Source organism: Otolemur garnettii, unplaced genomic scaffold, assembly GCF_000181295.1.
Source record: "Otolemur garnettii isolate 467f Iridium unplaced genomic scaffold, OtoGar3 scaffold00135, whole genome shotgun sequence".
NCBI classification, from domain to species: domain Eukaryota; kingdom Metazoa; phylum Chordata; class Mammalia; order Primates; family Galagidae; genus Otolemur; species Otolemur garnettii.
In genome coordinates this window covers 1079582-1095000 of record NW_003852530.1, presented here as the reverse complement: position 1 = coordinate 1095000, position 15419 = coordinate 1079582, and the positions used below count along the sequence as shown (strand labels likewise).

General features: G+C 57.4%; 1 protein-coding gene across 1 annotated transcript in view; it reads right to left on the bottom strand.

Moving 5' to 3' along the window:
* The window catches only part of VSTM2B (V-set and transmembrane domain containing 2B), a 27534-nt gene extending 13217 nt beyond the window's left edge, over positions 1 to 14317 (bottom strand). The window contains exons 1-4 of the mRNA XM_012810524.2: positions 14236 to 14317; positions 13486 to 13670; positions 12477 to 12506; positions 10824 to 11295 (exon numbers count right to left, since the gene is read on the bottom strand). Of these exons, the coding sequence (XP_012665978.2) occupies positions 10824 to 11295; positions 12477 to 12506; positions 13486 to 13670; positions 14236 to 14317 (769 nt within the window). The remainder of the gene's footprint in view (positions 1 to 10823; positions 11296 to 12476; positions 12507 to 13485; positions 13671 to 14235) is intronic.
* Positions 14318 to 15419: the final 1102 nt, after the last annotated feature.

Below are 15419 nucleotides of genomic sequence, written 5' to 3'. Positions count from 1 at the left end.
TCCACTCATCCTTCCATCCATCCACTCATCCTTCCATCCATCCACTCATCCACTCTTCCATCTGTCCACTCATCCTTCCATCCATCCATCCACTCATCTTTCCATCCACCCACCCACCCTTCCATACATCCACTCATCCATCCATCCATCCATCCACTCATGTTTCCACTCCTCCACCAATCCTTCCATCCATCCACTCATCCTTCCACCCATCCACTCATCCACTCTTCCTTTCATCTATCCACACATCCTTCCATCCATCCATACATCCTTCCATCCATCTACTTACCCACTTATCCTTCCTTCCACCTATCCCCCATTCTCTTGTCCCTCCATTCATACATGTTTCCCTCCACTCACTCACCAGCTACTTGCCCCCCCCATCCATCCTATCACCCAGATATCAGTCCACCCATCTGTCCAGCTAGTCGAAGCTTCATCATCCCTTGGTTGGGTCATTGCTTCTAAAGTGGTATCCCCCACCCACTCCTTCCCCACCTCTACAGTCTCCACGCGGCAGCCAGTGACATCATGCCCTGCCCCCTACCATGTGCTTTCCATCTCACTGCCCTCAGGATGAAGCCAAAGCTTCCACTCTCCATCATAAAGCCTACAGCTTGACCTTGTTTGACCTAGATTTAATTTCCCCTTAGTTTTCCCTTCTCCCTTTCTCTGCCCCAGCCACAGTAACCATTTTTCAGGCCTTTGCATTCCATTCCCTCCTTCCTGCCACAGGAACATTGCATAAGCTATTCCCTCTTCATAGATGGCTCTACCCTCTCTCTTTACCTAGTCAACTGTTAATCATTTTTTAGATTATGCCTCTTAGATTACTTTCTGGGGGACCCTTCCCCCTATTCTTTGCTTCTGTGGCCCATGGGTCTCTCCTTTAGTGAATCAGCCATGGCTGCAAATCTCACTTGCTATGTGACTGTTGGATTAATGTCTGTCTCTCCCTCTGTCAGACTCAGGATCTCATTAATTTTATTCACATTGTGCCCTCAGTGACTAGAACTGCTTCTGCATGATGAAAGAGGCTCCATGGACATTTGTTGGATGCATGCATGTATGAATGAACTAGCACCAGGCCCAGTGAATGTGGGGTAGTGGGGATACAGAAATGAGAAAGAAGCAGGCCTGCCCTCCAGGGGCTTCAGTCTGGGTGGGTACTCAGCCAGATGTTGACTCTAAGACTCTGAGCAGCGAGGCCCCTCTGGGTGACCAGGATAAAAGCAGTGAGGCCCCTCTGGGTATCAGGGAATCCTTCCTTCCATCTACCAGTACACCCTGGCCTCCTTGTGCTGGTCCCGACTTGTGCCCCAGCTGAGCCCTGAGTTCCTGCTCAGAGTACCTGCTGCATGGTCTGCCCTCCATGGCTAGACCATGAGCTGCTCCCTGAGGCAGGGCCTGGGTCTACCTACCCCTTGGCCTGGGTCAGACCAGATACAGCTAGTCAGGAACCCCCACCCCCAGCACAGACTGAGCCCGATGTGATGTCAGTTCCCTTTCTCTGGGTTTATGAAAGATCCTTCCTCAGGGTCAAGTGGCCTTTGCAGGAGAATCGGTGCAGCAGAAGTCACTGTGCAGGGAGTGTCTTTGCAGCTGGGCTTTCTGGGTTTAATGAAAACCACAGCTTTCTCCTGAGGGGAGCTGGACAGTGGGCCAGGGGAGGGCTATCTGACTTTGGAGCTATCTGGTCCAGGTGGGTGGACCTCTGCGGTGAGTCTGCAGTGCATGCTCTATGCTGGGCGGGAGGCAGGCAGCCATGGAGGCAGGAGGGGCTGCCTGCAGTCTGTTCATACTCCCAGCAACCCTAGAGGGGCATCTCTGTCTTAAATTATTCTTGCCTCTTTTCTGGCAAGCATCCAGCATGGTGAACCACAGTGGGGAAGGGTAGGTGAAACAGGAGTATTAAAAGGAAAATTCAGGAGCCCAACTGGTGCACACCTGGAGCCTGACAGCCTGCATGCACCTGCAGCCCTGGCTCCATCGCCTCACATGCCTATTCCTGAGGGGTGCCCCAGGCACCTCCCATGAATCCGGGTGCCCCGGAAGCCCTTTGGCTACCTGAAACAGGGAGGAGGCTTTCTTCTGTCCCCTGCCGTCTTCCATGGGGTCACAGTTGTCTGCTGCTGCAAACACCACCCTCTCCTGAGAGCTGGGCTTCCTGACTGACCAAAGGGTGCTGCCTCCTCCCGTCACAGTGCCCCGCTCCACCGACAGAAGCTTCTACAGCAAAGGAGACTAGGCATGGCACAGGTGTGCCTCTCCGCAGCCTTCAGGCACATGGCTGAATGCAGTGGTTTCCCTTGCAGGCAGACCACCATGAGAAACCATGATGAAGCTGCCCTTGGTCACCGAGGAGCCCCCAGTGCACAGAAAATAGCCCTAACCAGGCAATGATGAGGGAGGACATGGTACCACCCCATTTTCTACCCTTCTCCTTTGAAATGGCACAGAGAGAGAAGGTGCAAAAATAGCAATGCTCTGAACACCTGCAATCTCATGGCACTTTCTGTTCCCAAGTCCCAGCAGCTCCATCAGCTGCAGTTCTGGGAAGCTCACAGCGTGTGCGGGAGGGAGAACGGGCTCACGAGGGAATCTCAGATCAGAGCTCCCTGTCCAACTTATTTGACCACCCTGGGCAATTAATGCCATTCTCACAAACAATACTGCTAACAAGAGCCAGCATCCAGGGAGCACTTTCTAGGGGCCAGGCTCTGGGCTAAGCTAAACTAACATCCTTCCATGATTCTCTCCTCTGACCCTGCCAAGCACACTGTGTGGCGTGGAGGCCGGTACCATACAACGACGACAGGTGAGGGAACTTGCACACGGGGAGTGGGGCGTGATGGACTCAGGATTTGCATCCTGGCAGTCAAATGTTTTTGGATAATGTGATGCACAGTACTTCAGGCATGAAGGGTGAGAAGCCCCAGGCACGTGTTATGATTTCTGGGTGGCCAGAGCTCTGTAAGGGCCAGAGTATTTGTGGGCATTCAAACCCTGGCTCCCTTCTGAGCCAACTAGCTCAACAGTGAGGGACCTTCGAAATGTCGGGGGGAAGGATGAAGTGGTTGGGGATGAGGATGAGTACAACTACCCTACAACTGTCCTCTGCCTCCCCTAGGATATGCTCTGGTTTTTCCACCAGAATGGGTGGCTTTTGAGAGGACTGCCCTGTTAGGCCACTCTGTCAGCCTTGCTCCCTAAGGGCATCAGACGCCACCTGGGTATTCTTAGGAGGTGCTTTATCTACAATCAGCCTCCATGGGCCACTGAGTGGTCTGTCTCTCTTGGTGGCCCTTCTGGCAAGCGGTCACTTCTGAGCTGCACGGAGCAGGGCCCACAGGTGTGGGAGAACAGGTGGCAGGAGGGAAGAGCTTTTGAAATGTCCACTTTGGCTTCTTATTTTGTGGAGACACCAGGCCCCCAAAACCCTCCTTTGGAACCACAAAACTCAGAGCCAGCTGGAGCCAGTCCAAGGAGTTTTCACGTTCAGCCCACAGAGCAGCCATAATGACAACAGAACCACCCATATCTTCTTGAGCCATCTCCACCTGGGATTGCCATCGGGGACAGACACCTCAGCAGAGGACAAGGGTGGGAGCAAGGCCCTGGGCTGTGCTCACGTGCTGGCCAACCATCAAGGTGCCCCTGTCGTCGAGTGGTTCCGGCAGCCACCTCCATCACTTGCTGCTCCAGTGCAGCTGAACCCTAAGCCAGGGGAGACCAAATTGGGTAATTCATCTTGGTATTTATAGCACATCTTCCCCGAGACCAAAGCCACCGCAAGGCAGACTGATTTTTCCCAGAAGTGCCATTGCGGGCAAGGAGGCTTGTCATCCTTCATAAGGAACAGGTGGAGATGAGGAGCTCCAGGGGCGGCCTGTTACTCACCGTCTCAAACTTTCCCGCAGCCCTTCCACAAGACAAAGAGAAACTTCTCACCGCTTTGAATGTGAGTTTCCCAGAGAGGGCTGCTGACCACCAGCAAAGCATGGGGGAATAAAAAGGATATACTGTTTTTCCCCCTGTGCTACAAAAATGTCTTAAAACCAGGCTGGCACCTTCCACAAAGCTCAGGGGTTTAGACCACAGCCAAGCCCTTGCCACTGTCCATGCTGAGCAGAACTAATCAATATTATATTACCAAAGCACTTGACCTCATTAATCCCCACGGATGCTCGGGGAATCCTTAATATTCACAGCTTTAAAGACACGCACCTGGTGTGCTTAATGTTCCTTGTGGGGGTTGGCTCCCAGTGACATTTTGAAAGGCCGGCTCTCGGTTCTTCTCTTGGGGGCAGCCAGGCCAGCTGGGGAAGGGGTCTGGGCTCTGGGTAAGAGCACAGGGAGGGGGCTATGTCCTCTGGAGGGATGAAGTGAGGCAGGAGGAGTTACAGAGAATAGCAGAAGGAGGGATAGCAGTGAGAGGTGAGCACGGCCCACAGCAGGTGCACGGAAGAAGACAAATACTATTGTTTATCATGATTATAATCCAAGAGCAGATGTTTCATCCTTAAATTGGGGTCTCTCTGATGCTTAGAGGATGGCAGCACAGTGAGCCATCTGACCACACAGTGACAAGACAAAAGACACTCTGTCTGGTGTGACCTTTTCACAGAACACAGGGTGGAGACTTTCCCAGGATTGACCTGGGAGCACTTCAGTCCAAGGTGCTTCTTTCAAGCAGAAATCACACGCTGCCTACAGGAAGACTCTCCTGACTGCCTCAGCTCAATCAGGTCTGCCCACACTGGGGACTTTCTCCCTCACAGACTGCGGTGTCCTGGAATCATCTGGGAGCCCTAGCTACTCCAGACATGGTTTTTCACTCATAGCAAACTTGGGGCTGGGTCCCAGCAGCCCCCCAGTGACTGGTTGATGAGAGAGAGAATGTCAGGCTGCTGATAATCGTACGAGATTGCCGCTGTCAGGGATGCCATGGGCGTCTCTCACCAGCTGTGAGGCTCAGCCATTTCCAAACCCTTTGATTTCTTTCAGGATGCTGAGAGAGCCTCACCCTCTCTTCTCTGGGACATCTTTTGCCAGATTTACTTTCTCCTTAATTATGATTCTCACATTACATCAGAGCTTGAGAAAAGAGTGGCTTGTTTATTTAAGGACATGGTTTTGGGGACCCCTGATGGTCCAGGGAGTTGGGGGGACCAGGTGATGACCTCCACAGCCTGCTTATGACTCACAGGTCCCTGGCCCAGCTGGTGCAGTTGGAGACGCTCTCTGCTGCATTGCGATTCTCCAGGGTCACACTGCTACTGTTTCTGCCAGTTTTGTCATCCGCCAGGGCCTAGGCTGGGATGCAGAGGTGTCTCCACCTTGCCCACAGCCTCTTTTGGTCATGGTTTATGGTTGCCATGGCGACACCCAAGGATGCTCCCCCTTGATGGCTCCTGGCAGTAACAGCCTCTCTAAAGCCGTCACACCCATGGCCTTGGCTGTCTTTCTCTCATTACTAATTGAAATACTGAAAGCCAGCTCTCTGTGCGGACACCATGCAGAGGCTTGCCACATGCAGCCGGCGCTGTGGGGGCCACGGCGCCTCTCCTTGGAGCCAGAGTCCTGAGGGTAATTAAAGGTTCACATGCCACAGATCTGCTCCCCAGGTCCCTGCAGAGGGGAACCTCTTGCCAGCACACAAGCCATTTAGTTGCAAATCAGATTATTTTGAGGCCACTCTCAGCTTCACCGTGGTGCCCTGCCCTTTCAGAAATGTTTGTCTGAAAGATATTCTGTTTTGTTTTCTCTCTCTTTTTCCAGAAATGGCAACCAGCAACAAAGTGTGCATGAAAAACGGGTCAGTGTTCAGATTAATTAGGAGCCAGAGTTGCACACGTGGCTAGAAGGGGCCTGGACCCCTGTGTCCACTCTGCCTTTGCTAGTCCAGTCCATGCTTATTTTTAAGCACAAATACCAAAATGTCTCCTGACAAATGAGATGTGAAATGAACGAGTTTTTGCACATAAACTTTTAGTGCAAATATGTATTTGGCTGAATTGGGCACATATGGGGTACCGGAAGGGTTTGCTTGCTTGGCTATGTAGAAGCTAAATGGAGTAAGGCCCCCCCCCCCGCCCCGGCATTACTAAGGTCTCACTTAAAAATAAAAACGAGACTCCCTTCTGACTTTCTTGCAGGAGCAATAGCTTAACAGGGGACTGTCTGGTGAGATGGGCTGGGAACCACCCTAGAAGTCACCAGTCTGAAACAGCCAGAATCCATTCCCTAGACCCAGGCCTGGGAATAGAATATGTAGCTCCCCCAGCCCACTGCCCTCTCCACTCTGCTCGGAGACCCTAGGGGCTGTCCTTCATAGACTGCATCACCCAGAGCCCCACCCTCAGCTCAAGGGAGGGTTTGGCCACTGGGAATGGAGGTTAGGGCCCTGCCAGGAACAGAAGGCAGGAGAAGAGTGATGTCCTTGTGAGGTCACTGGAGGCTGGCTGCGTCCCCCACCGAGGCCACCTGTCAGGCAGCCCTCTCATCTAGCTGCCCTCTCTGGGTTCTGCTAATTGCTCCTTCCCTTGCTCCTGTAGCCTGGGGGTGCTAATGGCTCCTGCTACTGCCAGCCAGGGACCTACACTCACCCTCTACTGCTGCCCTGGTCTTGTCCACACCTTCATAAATATTTTCTAGCAACTCCCCTCAGCGACCCTCTTTGAATGTGCCATCTTCCTCTGCCAGCACCCAGACCGACACACTCTGCAAACACTCCTGCCTGTTATTCAAGAGGCAACAGTCCTTTCTGCAGGCCTCCCCACCAAGCTGCTGAGAACCTCGAGGTGAGGACGCCAGGCCCAAAGCTTCCTGCCTCGAGCTCCCTCCCCAGCTCCCACTGCTGATGACTCAATGGTCTGGCCTGCCGCCTCCAGGGAGGCTCGGTGGGCCCCAGTGCTGGCAGGCGAGCTCAGGGAACTGCTCGGTGATGTGCCCTACAGGAAAGCTATTCATGCCCAATAGGCCTGCAGGCCTCACTCCACTGACAGCCCACAGCCGGGGTGGCCTTGGGTGGCTAAAGCAAGATGGGACACAAAGGCTCGGCGCCTGTGGCTCAAGCGGCTAAGGCACCAGCCACATACACCTAAGGTGGCGGGTTCGAATCCCCAGCCTGGGCCCGCCAAACAACAATGACGGCTGCAACCAAAAAATTGCCAGGCGTTGTGGCGGGTGCATGTAGTCCCAGCTACTTGGGAGGCTGAGGCAGAAGACTCACTTGAGCCCAGGAGTTGGAGGTTGCTGTGAGCGTGATGCCATGGCACTCTACCCAGGGGGATAGCTTGAGGCTCCGTCTCAAAAAAAAAAAAGATGGGACACAAAACCGGGCATCATATTCTCCTTGGGATTAGGCCATTAGGGCGTGCTTGTGAACTGGAGGTCAGTAACCCCCTTCTCCATGCCCAGAGTGGGACACAGGTGCCACAGAGAAGTAACTTTCCTAAGAGTGCTCCCTGGAGCGGGGGACATGGATATCGGCCTTGCGGACATTCCAAAGGAGGGTTAGAGACTTGAGGCATTCTCTGAGGTGTCTACACAGTTCCTGTTCAGGACCTAGCAAAGGTTACTGGGTGACAGAGATCTCAGTGGTCACCATGCCCCTATCCCAGTGGCATTGCCCTGTGAGCTCTGCTGGATGGCAGCTGCCTGTCCATTCTGGGTGACAGCGAACACTGCCCCCCACTCCAGAGAAGGCAGAGAGGAGCCCTCACTCTTGGCTGCTTCTCTGAGCTACATGGGCATTAACCTTCTGTGCTGAGGCTAGGATGTGTCCTGCTGGGATGGCCCTGGGCACCGTGCCATCAGAATTCGGCTGACCTGAGGACCTTCACATCTCCATTGTCCATCCCACTTTCTAGGATGGGTTTCCTGCTGTGAGGGTGAAATGCCCTCAGATAGGCCCTCTCTTACTCTCCCCTATGGCCAGCACAGAGACTGGCGATCTGGCTGGCTATGCCAGGCAGTCGGGTCAGCTTAGCTCGTGCTCAGGGGTTGGGCTCTGGCCAAGGGAAGAGGGAGATTCAAGCAAGGATGAGCTCATGACCTTGGCCTCATTATCATTTTGTGGAAACTGTCAAGTTCACTATCAAAAGTCTCTCTCTCATGGGTCTTCCTTGCCCAAATCCTTTAATCGGACCCGATTTCCCTTGGCCTTTAAGGCCCCCCTATGGTTGGCTTCCAAATACCAGTTTTATTTTCTCTAGCCCCCTCCTTTTCAGACAGAACAGTAATGGCCATGGTGAGAATAAAGAACATATATGCACAACAGTTTCCATACCAAGCTCCCTCTGTGGTCAGGGATTACCCTGTTAGTTTTACAGATGGCTCAGAGATGTTAACTCACTTGCCCAAAGACACACAGCTGGTAAGTGGTATAGACGCACTCTCATCTAGGCTTCCACCTTGCCATTCTACTCATGGTCTAGAGAACATTCCACAGGTATATTCCCCCCTGTGACACACGTTTACTTGCTGGGGCTCAAGAGATAGGGTGGAAGGGTCCTCACCAGCCATTAATAAATTAAGCCAGTTGCTCAGAAGCACGCTCCTAGCATACCTACTGAGTTGTGTGCTGCACTCAGAGGGCTGACACCCCTTCTACTGTGAAGAGAGGAGGCTGAATGCAGGCGCCACTCCCATGCCTACATTTTGTAGCCTGCCACGCATATGTGTTAGACCTCGTGACTGAGCTTTGGTCAGTGGATGAAGGCAGAGGCATATTTACCACGTCTCGGCCTTAAAAACCAGCCTTGCCATTCTCTCCACCAGCTTTTCTCCAAGAGAATTAAGCTCCTCCAAAGTGGTCTGTGTGGCTATTTTCTCAATCTCCCAGCAATGATGCATACATATGTAGGGTTATTATAAATGCATAAGAAAGAAAATGGTTCAGAATTGCATACTCTGGAGCATTCTTACTCTCTCAGGGAACTGGGGTGAGAAGGGCGGCTTCCATCCCTTGCTTATATGTTGATTCCTAGAGTGACTTTGGAGGGCACTTGTTGAAGCTGAATGAGTGTCTGTCAACCTGGATCCCTGAATTAATGCATGGACGACAGCCACCATGCTGCCCAGCATGGCAGAACTTTGTTTTGTTTGTTTTTTGGAGCCAGACTCGCATTTTATTGCCTTGAGTAGAGTGCCGTGGCGTCATAGCTCACAACAACCTCAAGCTCTTGGGCCAAAGCAATTCTCTCACCACAACTCCTGGCTATTTTTAGAGACGAGGTCTCACTCTGGCTCAGGCTGGTCTCAAGCCTGTGAGCTCAGGTGATCCACTCACCTTGGCCTCCCAGAGTGCTAGGATTACAGGTGTGACACACTGCGCCTGGCCCTCCAGGGCAGAATTTGATGTGGACAAGCATAAATTTGAATTGTGTCAAGCCACTGACATTTTGGGGTTTATTTGTCATAGCATCTAGCATTGTCTTAAATTAATATGGGAGTGGAAAGTTCTGAGCCAGGTAGGGGAGCCTGTGGCTGTTTGGGAGGGAGATATCTGACAGGTTCCAGCTGACCTACCTTTCCTATAGCCTGAGGGAAAGTCTTGTGGGGCCTCCAGTTCCAGCCCTTAGCTGGACACACATGACAAGGTCCCCACAGTGGGCATAAGTGAAAAGCAGAACTGAACAGGTGTGTAGGACAGACAGGTGGGTCTCAGCTGTTGGAGGCCTTGAGAATCAGCCAGGTGGGGGGTGGGGGAGGGTAACACAGTAATAGGAAGGCCTGTCACCTGGGATTCAGCAGGCTAGCCCAGGCGCCCACACCTCCCCAGGCAGCAGTCTGAGATCTACTAGTGTAGGAGTGCGGCAGTGCGCTCCCCACATCTGGGAGGCCTCACATGCAACTGTCCCAGAGTGAAGCCCCCCAGTACTGTAAGGCCAAGAGAGATGCCGTCTGTGGGAGTCTGCTTCAAACCCAACAAAGGGGAGAGTTCAGAGAGGTAGCAACCTGCTGAAAATCAGACACTCTGAGTAAGCACTGGAGCTAGGCGCATCTCTGAGTGACAGAGGGGTGGGAGGTGTCTCAGGAGGAGGGGCACACTGGGCAAGAGGCCTTTCCACCCTCTAAAACCCCCACCCCAGAGCTGCCTGGGGCCGGTCAGGCCATTTCCTTCACCTTCTGCTTTCCCATATCCTTCCCCCAATTCCCCACTGCCCAGCCTCTTGCCTCCCTAGGAAAGCAGGCCTAACCTCTGGATACCCTCCTAAGTATGGCTTAGGTCCCCCAGCAAAGACAGTTGCTGGAGTTATGATTTATAGCAGGTGCCAAGGACCTTACTGCCCTTAGCCAAAGAGCAGGGGCCAAACAGCCATGTCCATCTACACCAGCGTGGACAAAGCCTGTCTGTTCAACGAAGCCAAGCCCACAGCAACCCACACAGAGCCACATAGCATTGTCAAGGCGTCGCCATCCTCCACCAGATGCCACCTGGGGATAGTCTCTCCCCAAGACTGAGGGTTGCAAAGTGAAGCTGGCCCACTCTCAGCGTCAGAGCTCAGCCCTTAGGGTCCAAGAGACAACCAAGAGAGGTCTTCCGGCCACACCCCAACCTCGAGTGTACTGGGGGCGGCCCCCATATTCACAAGTACACATCATGAACCTTCCAAGACCAACAGTGACCACAGGAAAGCAGCAGGTAGAAAGCGCGCTGGGTCGAACACCCCCGGCTCACTCGACTTAACCCGGGTAGAGTATGCATATGCACGAGACCAGAACCCGCGGCTCCTCGGCTGAGAGTCAGCCCCAGCGTTTTCCAAGGCCCCGCCCCTGTCCCCACCTCCCAACCTCGCGCGTGCGCGCCCCCTTACCCGATCCGTGCCTCTGGCGCAGGAGGACCGCCTGGCCCAGTGGCGGTGACGCTGACGAAGCAGCAGCAGCGGCTGCGACAGTGGTGGTCGCTGTGTGGGCTGCGGAGGCGGCGGTGGCTTCAGGGACTTCAGGGCCAAGGGCAGCAGGAGGGCTCCCAGGCGGCGGGCTCTTGTCGCCCTGTCCGGGCTCTGAGGTGGTGCGGCTCGCGGCGCCCGCGTTGTAGGCGTTAGCCGCGCTGGCTGCACTGTGGCGACGCGGGCCGCTGCTCTGGATGTGCGACACGGCCTCGGCGGCTTGCATGTTGGGCGGCGCGAAGCGCGAGAGCACGCGCAGCAGCGCCTGGGCCTTGTGCTCCTGCGTGTCGTCGTCGCTGTAGTCTGACACGCGGCACTCGTACACGCCCTCGTCTTGCAGCCGCACGGCCGACAGCCGAAGCCGGTGTGAGATGTCGTTGCCCTGGACGCGCACGGTCTGCAAGAGAAGAGGGTTAGAGGCCGGGCCGGCTCCGAAACCTGCCCTTCTGGCTGGTGCTGTCAGGTTCGCACTGGCCAGCGCGGCGCCCCAACTCTTCCTGGACCCCAGCATCGCGATCCAGCTTTCCTTTCACCCTGTCTCCTCGGTGCTTGGACACCGGGTCGCCTGCCCATTGTATTGTGTCCTCAGTTACTCATCTTCTTAACCACACGCCCTATCTTGTGTCCCTCTAGTCTGCGCAAAACAATTCTTTCCCCAAGGAAATGCAGAATCCACCCCTCCTTCCTCCCTCCTGAACCTTCAAGAAATCCCAGGTGGGCTCCTCACTTTCCTGCACTACGTACGTTCTCTTTAGTTTAGAACTTGGAAGGCCTGAGTCATGTCCTACGGAAAGCCACTTGGTTCCTGATCTGCGCCCTTCACAGCTAACCCTCCTCCCCTCGAAGGGGGCAGGCGACGCTGAACCTGCCACCAGACTCCCTGCCACCCTCTGCGAACCGCCTGGCCACGTGGTCGCCCGAAACCCCAGACAAAGCGCTCTTCCCCTGCGCCCTGGTGGAGACCTCGCGAAGGGACCTCTCTGAGCACAGCTCTCACTAAGCAACCAGGGGGCCCTCACTTCTAAACCCGGCCCACAAAGGAGGCTTTGTCGTCTCCACGCCCTTATACGTCCACGCTGTAACTGGGAAAGCTTGTGCGCGTCCCCTTCCAGTCAACAGCCCCTTGACCTGCCCCCTCGCAGTCTACTACACCCAGCACTGCGGCGGAGGGGGCGCCAGGGCGCGTGTGCGGGGCGGGGCGAGGGGGGGCGGGAAGCTGGAGCGCCGGTCGCGAGCAGCGCGCGTTCCCGGAGCGGTGAGAAAGGCCCGAGGAGGGGAGGCGAGCAGGCGCGCAGGGGTCTGAAAGCTCTGTCTGGACGAAGGAGTTTTACAGGTAAGCCACGAGGCGAGTTAGAGGATTCAGGCCTTGAACCCTTGATTTGCACAAAGAGAACCCGGGCTCTGCTACGGGCGACAGATGGCGCCCCGACACGCCAAGCAGCTGACAAGACCAGGCTGCGAGCTCGGTCCCGCGCGGCACGGCAGCCGCGGCTGTCTAAAGGGGCGGGGGTGGGGGAGCTGCGGAGCGCGAGGCGGCCGGAAGGGGTCCCCCGCGGCCCATGCCGGCGCCACACTTACGCTGATTTTAGTTGCATCCTTATTTGTTACCTAAAATGCAAAAAGGGAGAAAGAGACGTCAGTCTCGCAGCCTTCAGGCTTTAGATCCGTCTTTAAGGCAAGGGGACCCTGGGCAGGAGGACTGGGGTTTCCCAAAACCGCCCGGGGTGCCAAGGTTAGGGTACAAAAGGCGCCTGAATTTACAGGCGTTTACCCGGAAGGAAGGGGGGTTTGGAACTCGGATGGTGACCTGCCTAAGAATGCCTGCCCTAGCACACACCTGCCGGCCCAAGAGGGGAGAGCGGACTGGCACTAGGGTGGGAAGGAAGGCCCTTCTCTCCTCCCTCCTCCCGGAGAACCTCATTTCTTGCCTCGTTCCTCCAATTTCTAACTTGGAGCCACGGAAAACTGGATGGAGGGGCCGCTCTGGACAGGACCCAGTGGGAGACGAGCAGTAACTCTGGTGGGACCCTGGGGAGCGCCTGCCAGGGTTTGTGTAAGGGAACGTGGTTTATGAGGCAAACGGGCAGCGTGAGTCTGTTTTCAGCTACAGGCAGGCCGCCCCTCTGTTCCTATGGGAGCCAGAGGTGACCTGAACCCTGTACACAGTTCTCTGTGGGCCTCAGGATGCAGCCTTGAGGAGCCCTGAGGACCCCCAAAGTGGCGGAGGGGACAGTCTGGTGGGACCAAGCGGTCTTCTCTCAGCACCCAGCACCCACTAGAAGCTGGGCTCACAATCAGCAAAGACGACCAGGGGGAACTGGACCAGGTGTGGCTTTTTAGGGGAGAGGCGGGAATGGAGTGCCTGGAGGAGGTGGGAGAAGGGAAACTGTCCATTGAATGGACAGGGTTTGGGGGTAACAGCCAGGGACTTTAAAGACGCTGTGAGGATGCAAGAGTGGAGGATGGGCTGTATGCACCACGCGGCGGCGCCCTGCGACCGTGAACCCAGCTGCCTGCCTCCCGGGGTAACCCTTGCCGCCCCGGCCCGAGCCGGGTGTGCGCCGGCACCGCGTGGGCGGCAGGTTACCTTGCTCCGGGCGCCCGGCACGCTGAGCGCCAGCTCGTGCAGCAGCTCCCGGGGCGGCTCCTTGAGGTACCACCACTGAATCTCCAGCGAATACGAGGTGGCTCCGCTGGCCCGGAACGCGCAGGGCATTTCGATGTCGTCTCCCTCCCGTACTGTCACATCTTTGGGGACTTCAGTGAATGTAGCTGGGGGCGGCGGGGTGGGGAGGGAGAGAGAGAGGCGTGACCAGCTGCAGTGGCCTGGGGCACCGCATGGCGAGGTGGTCTGTACCCGGCTCGCTGGCCTTGTGCCGCCCTCCCACCCCCCAGCTACTCCGTGGCCCAGGGCCGAGGCGCTAGCAAAGTTCCGTGGAGCAGCTGCAGGGCCGCAGCGGGCACCGGGGCCGCCGGCTGCAGCCTGCTTTCCTCCGGATCGGGCGGGGCGATAGGGGCGGCTCATGCTTCTTCCCCGCGCGGGGCCGCGCGCCAAAGCCAGCCTGGGGACGCCAACTCTCGCTCCCCGCAGCCTCCTCTCCGCAACCGGAGCCCTGGCCGGACTCCGAACGACTCCGGCGCGGGCGCCGCAGCTGCGGCGACCCTCCACTGCTCTCCTCCCCCTACCCCTCCGGGCCAAGGGCTGCACCCCAGGATTGCTGGAGACCACGGAGCCTTCCCCTTCTCTTCCTCCTCCGTGGAGGCCGGTGCAGGCAGGCTGCAGTGGTCCCCGCAAGGACCCCGGAGCCCACCGCGGCAGCAGAGTTCCCGCGCTCACCGTCGGCCGCGAAGAGCAGCAGGGCATGCAGCAGCAGAGGCGGCAGGTATCCGAGGGCACCGAGCCGGTTCCGCTGTTCCATCTCCCGCGGGGGGCGCGGCGGCGGCGGGGGCCTGGGCGCTGAGAGGCGGCGGCGGCAGCGTGGGCTCCGATCCGGCTCCGGCTAGGACGCCTCGGAGCCTGCCATGGCCCCGCACGGCGCCCCCTCCCCTGGCCGCCGGCGGCCGCCAATCAGCCCCGCTCCCTCGTCGGTTTGCCCGGCGTGGTTCCGGCGGGGGGCGCTGCGTGGGGTGTGCAGGAGGCAAGGTCCCACCGGGAGGCTACTGGCGATCCGTCAGTGCCTCCTTCAGTCCAGTGACCACCGGACGATGGGGGTTCGCGTTTCAGTCTCTGCCCGGCGGGCCGGGCAGGGGCCGGGCCGCGGCGGGACCCATCCCTGGCCGAGGGAGTGCGCGCCTTCTGCCTCCCGGTCTCCTCCTGGTTCGGCTCCGACTGCCACCTCCTTCGGCTCTCGCGGAGCTCTCCCGCCGCCGCCCCCGTGGGTTTCTCTGCAAGGCGAGTGGGCGCTCAGCCGCGGCGCGCAGACCTGGCGTCCGACCCAGCGTAGCGCGGAGAGAGCGGATCCGGCGTGGCGGCCCGGGAGCCGGAGAGAGGCGGGGAGAGGGGGAGGGGAAAGGAGGGAGGGGGCGGTCAGTGGCTGGGTGCCTCCGCCACTGCATCACCCCCGCCCTCCTCTCTCCTGCCACGGCCCGCACGGCCCCCACCCCAGAGAGCGCCCCCTCTCCCCGCTAGGGTCGCTCCCAGGACCACCATCTCTCGGGTTGGATCGCGCCGCCCCTCCCCGCCCCAGCTTTGGTTGGGGGGTCCTCCCACCCAAACTCTCTCTGGCATCTTCCCAGCCTCCATCGCTCCAAACGGCCGCTCATCCTGTTTCCCCGCGTGTCCCGCGGTCCTTTCTGCAGCTCCCAGCCCCGAACTCCTTACCCCAGTTAGGGCAGTGAGCTGCACCGCTCTTTGGCCGAGGCCCGGGCCATGGCGGGCGGGTGGCGGGGAGAAGGGCGGAACTCTGTGCCGGGCCGGGGACGAGGCTGGGTGACGGCGGCGATGCTGGGAGTCTGCGGTATGGGAGCAAGAAGTGAGCGCCCGCCCAGCGCCCTGCGAGCAGGTGCCTGAGGTGCGGAGAG